The sequence below is a fragment of the Coffea eugenioides genome, chromosome 1 (assembly GCF_003713205.1).
Source record: "Coffea eugenioides isolate CCC68of chromosome 1, Ceug_1.0, whole genome shotgun sequence".
Classification (NCBI taxonomy): Eukaryota; Viridiplantae; Streptophyta; class Magnoliopsida; order Gentianales; family Rubiaceae; genus Coffea; species Coffea eugenioides.
In genome coordinates, this window is record NC_040035.1 from 46,752,810 (window position 1) to 46,761,882 (window position 9,073).

The 9,073-nt window shown below is 39.0% G+C and overlaps 1 protein-coding gene across 3 annotated transcripts; it reads right to left on the reverse strand.

Moving 5' to 3' along the window:
* Window positions 1-501: 501 nt before the first annotated feature.
* On the reverse strand, window positions 502-6,861 carry LOC113760994 (kinesin-like protein KIN-14I). Of its 3 annotated transcripts, none has more exons than XM_027303790.1 (19): window positions 6,278-6,861; window positions 5,758-5,924; window positions 5,508-5,651; window positions 5,162-5,398; window positions 4,998-5,066; window positions 4,790-4,858; window positions 4,451-4,525; window positions 4,207-4,335; window positions 4,022-4,103; window positions 3,752-3,847; window positions 3,463-3,636; window positions 3,258-3,364; window positions 2,993-3,171; window positions 2,657-2,818; window positions 2,326-2,579; window positions 2,072-2,235; window positions 1,837-1,998; window positions 990-1,471; window positions 502-900 (listed from the first exon to the last, which is right to left on the reverse strand). In XM_027303790.1, exons 1-19 carry the CDS (start codon window positions 6,417-6,419, stop codon window positions 771-773), a joined length of 3,024 nt encoding a protein of 1,007 aa, XP_027159591.1. In that variant the 5' UTR covers window positions 6,420-6,861; the 3' UTR covers window positions 502-770. The 3 variants fall into 3 exon arrangements, with proteins under 3 accessions (XP_027159591.1, XP_027159583.1, XP_027159599.1); XM_027303782.1 differs by having other exon boundaries at window positions 4,451-4,528; XM_027303798.1 differs by having other exon boundaries at window positions 4,451-4,528; window positions 5,758-5,980; window positions 6,278-6,355.
* Between the last annotated feature and the right edge of the window lie 2,212 nt (window positions 6,862-9,073).

Sequence of the window (9,073 nt, forward strand, 5' to 3'; positions counted from 1 at the left end):
CACACATCCATGTTTCATATATATCATCGAACTGGAGCCGGTTCGCGAGCTAATTAATTCAATATTTTTAAACTCGAATTCGACTTGATCAGTTTGAACTCAAATTCTCGAGTAGTTCGATTTATTTGCGGCCCTAGTTGCAACAACAAACTGTTAAAGTTCTGCCAATACCGATTGCCGTTGAGGGATTTTTTATTGAGATTGTCATTGCCATTCGGTAGTGTATACCAAACGGGTGGTTAATATATTAGAGCAATGTCCAATGAGTGCATGGGGCATGGATTTAGTAGGAAGGGGTGTGGATTTAGCCCCTCCCAAAAATTTAATCCAACTATCTCATGTGCAGGAATTTTAAGTCAGGAGTCAGGACTCATTCCTCTTCTGCTGCATCTGGACATTACTGTTCCCTGTATAGGAGAGTCGATCCTAGTCAAGCACTGATGCAAGTTACCATTGCAAACACTGCAAACAAAAGCTGAAAACTAGGATGGGGCAGCAGAATCTGAAAATTCTATCTACTTTTCTGCTTCCAACAGCTGGTATTCATTGTTCCATTTTTCTTTGGTCTTGTACACAATGTATAGTGAATTAAGCAAGCAACTGGAATTATTGCTGCACTAATGTACATAGTGAAGGTAGCCTCAGAAATATGAAAGAAAGGAAAATTTCAATAAAACTCTCTTCTCTCTCAAAACACACAAATAATTGAAAAAAAAATAAAAAATCATGAATTAGATATTTGCAAATCGCAAGGGCCTCAAACACCTTCGTTACTTCCTTGTCCCATTCTTTCTCTTCACTTCACGAGCACCCGCCTGCCTCCCATTCTGTAAAGGTGGGTGACTAAGCCCATTACTCATTTTTCGTGATGGTGAAGGGCCTAGTTTTGGAACCAAGCTCCTGTCACACGAAATCATCAAAGAATTTAAGATTAGCATTCTGGAAACTAGTAATATCATTTGGTTTTGGTACTAAGGTCAGACAAATACCTTAAGTTTGAGTTGTTTGCTTGCTTTGGATTTTGTTTCTGGATCTTTGTTCCACTTTCACTGGTGAAACTATTCAGTCTTGAATGATTTAACTGCCAAAGCAAATCTGGCTCAGATGAATCACTAGTTGCAGCATCAAGCTCGTCCAAATCATCAGTAGCAGCAACCTCTAACCGACCGTTTCCTTGAAGCAATTTATAAGCTTTATCCGAATACAAACCAGAAGAATTTGAAAGATATTTCTGGTAAAAATCATTGGTGCCATTTTCTTCCCAGCACTCTAATGGGCTATCAGCCCCCTTTATAGGATCTTGCTTGTTTACCATGACCTTGTCCACCCATTCGCCTGAGCCCATTTCTTTATCATCCTCCATGTAGTCTACACGACTATCAGTGACTGGGGGCCAGGGAGGAGAATTTCCCAGTAGCTCGTCAAGATCAAAGCTTTGCTTTTTTTGCCTTAATGCCGAATTGCTACAAACCTGTAAACGTGTCAGAAGAATGACTTATCAGGATTAATAAAAACCTGAATGAGTAAAGAAGAAAATTTAAGACTACCAGTGGATGGAAAAGTATATTCCTGATTTGATCCTAACTCATAGTCTGTAGTTATATGGAACTAATTTTTGAAAATGTTTGTTGGAGGCCATGGCCCCAGGTAACACTGTTACTTTCAAACAATGCCAGAGATGAATAATTATCTAGACGGAGATGCATACTTTAGTACATCACTGCATAGTGAACATTAGCTGTTTACTTGTTCTCACAGCAGAGGGCAACAAGCCAAGAATTGCAACAATGGCTGGAAATAGAAAGTGAATGCAACATAATGGTCCAAAAACATTACCTCTATATTGCCCACATCCCCCATAGGTTTCCTCTGGCTGTTATAATTGGTTGACATGTCTCTTTCTTGAGGCCGCATAGCATATGGACTACTAGATATCTTTAGCTGCTTCATCTCTGTATCCCCTTCTTTCTGTGCTAATGCAGCCTTCAGGCTGGCAATCTGAAAACACACCCCTGTCAGCACAACCATGTTGTGGAGGAAGTTTAACATTCAACGAGAAAATGGAAGTAACCTGTTCTTTAAGATCTTTTACATCAGCAGAATCTCTGTTCACTCGTGCAGCACCAAGTTCAACAGTAGCTACACGCTCTGCAAATTTGAGTGTACTAATTGTCTCCCCTATGGCATCAGGCTCAGGGCTTACGTGAACAAACATTAGTGTCTTGGCCTGTCCTCCTAAAAAAACCCATCCCCAGAACCAGAGTTACATTATAGGAATAAAAGATGAAACAATTACAGGCTTGATCATTTTCTGTCTGCCCTTACCAAGTGAGTCTTGGAGCAACTGGGTGAGTTTACTGTTTCGGTAAGGGACATGCACAGTCTTTTGAGCAAGGGAAGAGATCACATCACCCAAAGCAGAAAGTGATTTGTTGATATGTTGTGCCTCTTTTAGTCTATCTCCAGTCACTTCAGATTTGTCCACTCTCTCACTTCCTGCCAAGTCAACCAAATGCATGCAGCCACGGAGAATGTTTCCAGCAGTCAAGTCCCTTCCTTGGACATGAACCGTTAAGCAACTACAAAAATTTTGTTAAGAAGGGTCAGCATTTAGCAAATCAACTACAGAGCATGTAAGGTGGCAATGAATTTACACCTGTGAGAGCGGCTACTACGGTCATTCAGTGCTGTTGCACCCACTGCACGGTTCCTTTGTCCCAGGTTCATCAAATCAATAACATCGTAAGTTGATGTTACACGAACCAGGCTTGCCTCAGGAACATTTAGTCCTGTCTGAGAATTGTTTCGAATTTCTAATGTAATTAAAGTTAATGAAAACTATTTGAAATGAATATGAAAACCTTAGTCTGAACCTGGAGAGAATGCAATTCAGATACCAATGCATGAGGAAATGAACATATATTGCTCCAGTTGTCAAGGACTGCAAGTATAATTGAACTGTACTAGAACACGGATATTATACAAAGGATATCTTTTGTTAATTCCATCAGTAACCAAGAGATCCCTAACTTGCTCATTATATATCTCGATCATCTGAACGGATACATCATAGTAGAAAGTATCCCTTCTTTGTTCAGCAAGAAGGAATAAATCACCCAAAGCCCTGTAATTTACCCCTTGATTTTCCTCTGTCAAATCTTTAGGACCGCTCTGAAAGGAAAAGAGGAAAATCACATAGTTTCATGCTTCTGCACGCCCAACAATGAGGAAAAACATTTATATGTTGGTTGCCATACCATGGTGTAAGTTTTCCCTGATCCTGTTTGCCCATAAGCAAATATACAAACATTGTATCCATCAAGAACTGATCTAATCAGTGGCTGAGTATCTGAAAAGACTTCCTCTGCCACAAACCAATAGCAAAATGAGCTATTAGCAGAGCCGAAAATTTCATTAAAAATGTTAACAATAAAAAAAGCCCTTATTCTAGTAAAGTAAAACCTTGAGTGGCTGAGGGCCCAAACACTTTATTGAAATTAAAAGACCTCCTCCCTTTTCCATGCTTTGCTGGTGTATTTATTGTAATAGTTCCTTCTTCTATATGATCAACAGTGCTAATATGATTGTTTTGTCGTGGCAAGAATGGTCTCACTCGACAGTAGACCCTGATGCTTCCTGGTTGAACAAGTAAAAGCTAAACTTCATATGGTTATTGGCCTAAATGTGATTTTTTTTTTACCTGAATGTCATTGCAACGACTAGGAGATTTATTGAAAATTTAAAATTTTACCCTTAAGGTCTTGCACTTGGTTGTAAAGTCTGCGGTTTTCTTCGAGAACTCTATGATAACCAGAAGCAGCATGAGCTAGCCCATGAATGTGCAGGCCTACATAAAACCACCAAGTAGAAACATGAGCTAAGCCGCAAATAATGTACGCCTGAAAGAGTTTGCCTTTACCACCACCACACCCCCCCCCCCATCTTTATCCAAATCCCGCAAGAAGTACAAACTTTGAGAAGTTACATTGGCCAAACAGAACCAGGATAAAAATTCACCTACCAAGATTTTGAATTTCCTCATGAACCTTGGACTGCATGAACTGCATCCCAGCTTTTGTTGTAGAAAGAGTTTGCTTTAGCTCCTAGAAGAAAATGAACAAAAGATAATTCTGGTCAAATCCAAAAGAAATTTTTGAAGAACTTAGACATTAGAAAGATTATTTAGGCTCAGACTCTAATGTTTACCTTAATATCTCTCTCTTGTTGGTCAACAATCATTTGCTGCTTCATGGATACTTTCAACTGTTCATCAGGGTTATAGCTTTTCTGAAAGCAATTATCCTTCTTCACCAATGTGGCATTTTTATTTCCAACCTTAGTGGTTTCAAACATTTCATCAGTATCAGTTGATAAAACTTTCTATATGATAAATTATATCAGTTCATAAACCACCATGCTACTTATATGAAATATAACATTCATAAATTACCTTTACATTGCCAGAAGCATTGTTTAAGAATGGTTTATTTTCATGACGGATAGTTGAATCTTTTAAAGTTGCTTTCTGCTGTTTGGACATGTAAATACGATAAGGTGAAGCATCAGTTCCAAATGTATCTTCAGATGTCAGAAGATGAAGCAAAATGAGATCAGAAATGAACCGCAATTACTATCATTCCAAAAGCAGCTGATATCTAGTAGGTCGGAGTACATTAGTGATTCAAAACAAGATGAAGGAAATCTAGATGAAAATCATAAGTAGTTACCAAAGAACAAAGATTTGAACGACATACAAAAGACAACAATGATGTTCACAAGATAGACTTACCAGTTGAATTTGGCTTGCGATGCGCTGTTCAAACTCCTCCACAACTTTATTTAACACAGATTCCACAAGCTGTAGCAAGTAGAAGACATAACGTCCAAGATAAATATCAACGCAAGCAGAAATTTACAGAACGAAAATTATCTTTTTAAACAAAAAATAAATAAATAAAGTACCAGATGTCACATGTACATAATATTAAAACTCTTACGTTTGGAACTTCTTCAGGCTTCTTATCTAACAAAACTGCACGGACAAGCATACTCAAGGAAGAGTTGTGCTGCAGAGGTAAAGAGGGACGTTGCAATGAATAACCCCCAGATTTTGAGAAATGGTAGAGGAGGCATCAAAAATGCTGTAAGATGGAATAGCTACCTCTTTGTTAGGTTCATTTTCAGTTGATGCACAGTTCACAGATTTCTCATTCAGTGATGCAGTCCTTGATAGTGAGCTTGTGAATGGCTCGGGGTTCTTGCGCCCAAACTGTTTTGCAGATGTCACCTGCTTCACATTTCCACCAAATCTCCAAACTCCAATGCTTCCTGCCTGCTTCCATTCAGCGTAGGATTTAAGTGCCAAGACACAATTAACAACCCTTGAGGATTTCCCTCCCTGAGATGACATTGCAGGAGATTCAATGTTATGTTCCAATAAATATCGCTCCGAAATTTAAAATGAAGAAAATAGTCTTCTGTATCATTATGACAGCAACTAGACCTACTTGCTCAAGATCAGATGCCTCAAAGGAGGGGATCCCCAACTCCTGTACAGCTACCAGAAAGTTCCTTACGTTCTCGAAGTACTGGTATGCAGACAAAGCCGCTCCGTCTGGAATAAGTGCGGCATCACAAGGGCTTTCGACAACCTGAATGGACGGAGCAAGGTAAAAAGACCGGAACAAATAGCAGGCCTGAAACTCCTAATTTGAACCCACTGACTTTTGTAGCCATCAGAGGAAAATTGAGGTTCACCTTTGGGACGGCTCCAGGTTGGAGCTTATTAAGCACATTACAGAGAATTATCCCACTTCTTAGGCCGAGCCTGAATTCATCCTCAGAAGGTTCTGCTGGCAGATCTTTTGCACCAACGACCCCAATTATCTTTCTCAGCCAAGCAGCAGCCTCGTATCTTCGGATGGCTGCAAAACCAAAACGGGCTCCTTCACTCCACATTATTCAAAGAGAGAGAGAGAACCTACAATTCGACTAAAAATTTGTGAAAGTTGCATTTTGACTAGTGCTACTTATACTACGAGTCATCGAACAGAAATTTGACAAAGAAACCGTTAAAATTCAAATTCAAGTTCGTTCTCAAGAATACCAAGTGGGAATAGTAATTGACTACGCTCCTGAAAAGTCGGGAGAATTTGGAATTCAACCAAACAGCTTGGTTTCACACTCTTTTTTTGTTATTGTTTAAAAAAAAAGGTTATCTTGGTTCTGGATTAGCAATAGAAATTTAAGAAAGAGCGGAGCAGAAGAATGAAGATACCGGCTTCCTCTGCTCTGCGGGCATCCAAATCAAGATCTCGGGATCGGTTGCCGTGCTGTTGAAGAACGTCCTCGACTACAGACGCCACCGAGAATGCCAATGCAGCCCCTCCTCCACCCTCCGGCGCCGCAGCCGTTGCCATTCCCAATTCTTTGAGAAATGTAGGGAAGAAAAAGAGAAGTGCACAACTTTCAAACTAGTACCATCAATCAAAGTCTCTGAAATTGTCGAAGTGCAGCAGAACGAACCAATTAGGATGAAATACCGAGAGAGGCCTAGGAATTGAGATGACAGGATGGGAACATAAAAATATGGGTGGAAAGGAGAAAAAGAGAAAAGAGGAGGAGGAGGAAGGAGGGGTGAGTTGGAAAGAACTGGTGTGAGGAAAAAGTACTCGTTATTTTAGAGCGTTGCTTTGTTGATAATGCACTCCTCTCTAATATGCAGTTTTTTAGACTTTTTTTAATCAAGGTAGGTTGTTCCTTTTCTTTTTTTTCCCGGTTGGGGGATGGCCGAAATGAAATGGTGTAGCAGACCGGTAAGTAGCAGCAGCAGTAGTAGTAATTGATTTGATTAGATCAGCAGAAGGAGGGAGTTGGGCATGCTTTTAATTTTTGATGATGATGAAGATGATGATGCTGCTGCTTTTCTTTCGCTTTTGCTGCAATTCCACTACGCCACCGCCCCCACCCTTTCTTTCTTCTCTTTCTCGCGATCAGAGACTGTAAGATTATGTAGTACTCATGCATATACATACACATACATGAACTAAGATACGCAGATACAAACTGCTACCAAACCAAAGCAACAAACGTCTCTCTGCGCTACTTTTGAATATCTAATTCTTCCCTCCCTGCGCTACCATGTTCCGAACCTCATTCCGTATCTATTGCTTCGGACTTCTTCAGTGTGAACAAAAATCCCTATAATTTCTTAGCGCGTTAATCCCACGCGACACTCATCAACGCGTTCGTATGCGTTTCTTCCTTTTTCATTTTCTTTATGTGGAAATTTTTTAAAAAAAATGCAATCGGTTCTCATGCTTTTTCACTCTTCTTGTACTATAAGAAACGGATCGAGATATATATATATATATATTTGGCTGATGGTTTTGAGCTGCATCCTCGCCTCCTTCCTATGAAGGTCCACTTTTCGGCAAGAATCCAATGAGGGGGCTACTTCACAGTCTATTATCCACCCGAATTTTCTCAACTAACAGATAAATAAGCTGGCGCAAGTTTGAAATTTCAAACAAAAACCACATAATTCATCAACTCTTTTGATCTTACTCTCAAGTCTCAACCATTGACAAAGCCTTCTCCCAATCCTCGTTACCTCAAATCTTAGGTGCTTCAAGCGTTCTTTTAAAATGACTCGCTGATGCGACTAATCTCTGGCTACTAAAAACAACGGCAATATTTAGGAACCCACATCCAATGCCATTCTCTCATCTATAGTTCGTGACTTTTGTCTATTAATTTGTCGACTCCACCTCCAAAGTGCTCATTGAATGTTCCATTATTCGAGTTGTCAAGGTAGGTGATTCGAATAAATTTGAACGGATTTTGTGCCTTTTGCATATTAATTCCGTCGATTCACCCCAAAAGTACTAATGAAATATATCACTATTAAAATTGTCAAAATAGGTGACTCGAATGGATTTAAGCAGTTTTTATGCCTTTTGCATGTTAATTTGTCGACTCCACCTTGAAAGTACTAATATGTGAATATCCCACCAATCCACTGTCACTCTTCAACAATTCAACCTATCAAAACTGAGGTTGAATAATGTCATATATCTAATAGTAAAAGTAATGCATATACTAATTGCGTATCTAAGATTAATCTATATATATAAATATATTTTTCAACTTGGCAAATAATGCCTAAGTGTGTTACAAAAACTATTCACCTCTTCGTCAAAAGCAAATTATCCCAGAAATTTGGGAAAAAGTAAAAGAAGAAACCGTAGTAAAACAAATAAAAACTAAACCACAGAGCAAAAAAAAAAAAAAAAAAATTCCCGCCTCTCCTTAATTAAGCAGAATTCAAATTAGTTGTTGAAGGTAGAAGGAAAAAAAGAATCTTTGAAAGAAAAATGGAAAAAAAAAATTAATAAGAGTAGGTGGATGTAGATGTTTTTGTCCTCTGCTATACTGAATAGAAGAATTGTCTTCATTTGTTTTCTACGGGACGTTTCAAGAAACAGATGAAAAAGAAGTTCCGCTAGCTAATGTACAGGGAGTTGATTTTTTTTTTTTTTGTCGATACGATAGATTATTTTACATTAGGGGACGAGGAGAATCTCAAGAGATCCAATGATAATCCAAAGGGGACTGAATCACTATTGGACCAAACCGACGCACCGGTTTGAATTTTTTAAACAATGCCACTTTTAAGGCGGCAAATTGGTGGGAACTTTCGCCTTCCACCCCACCAAACTTTTATGTATTGGTAGTGGCCACCAGTCCAATGCCAGTGGTTTGTGATGAAATATTTGTAGTGTACGATTTATAAGGGTGAGGATAAAATTAAAAATGAGCCAGCCAAAATGACACGTCGTCGAATACCTTTCTTCGAAGCACAAGGTCGCCGAGTTCCTGTACTAAAACAACCTTGGAATGGGTTGCAGTAAAGACTTTCTTGTAGTTTACTAAACAACCTTGCAGTAGTATTATTGCTTGAAGAGTTAAAAAAGAATCTGAGGTATGTGCAGAGTCAGCCAGAGCAATGAGTTTTCTTGAAGGCCAAGATATACATACATATATCATCATCATTTCATTTGTTGATCGAGGT

Coding starts and splice junctions, on each gene's coding strand:
- LOC113760994 (XM_027303782.1), bottom strand. CDS start 6,419: ATGGCAACGGCTGCGGCGCCGGAGGGTGGAGGAGGGGCTGCATTGGCA. Junction 3,365..3,462: donor TGGGCCCTCAGCCACTCAAG/GTTTTACTTTAC, acceptor GGTTTGTGGCAG/AGGAAGTCTTTTCAGATACT. Junction 2,236..2,325: donor GTTGCTCCAAGACTCACTTG/GTAAGGGCAGAC, acceptor GGGTTTTTTTAG/GAGGACAGGCCAAGACACTA.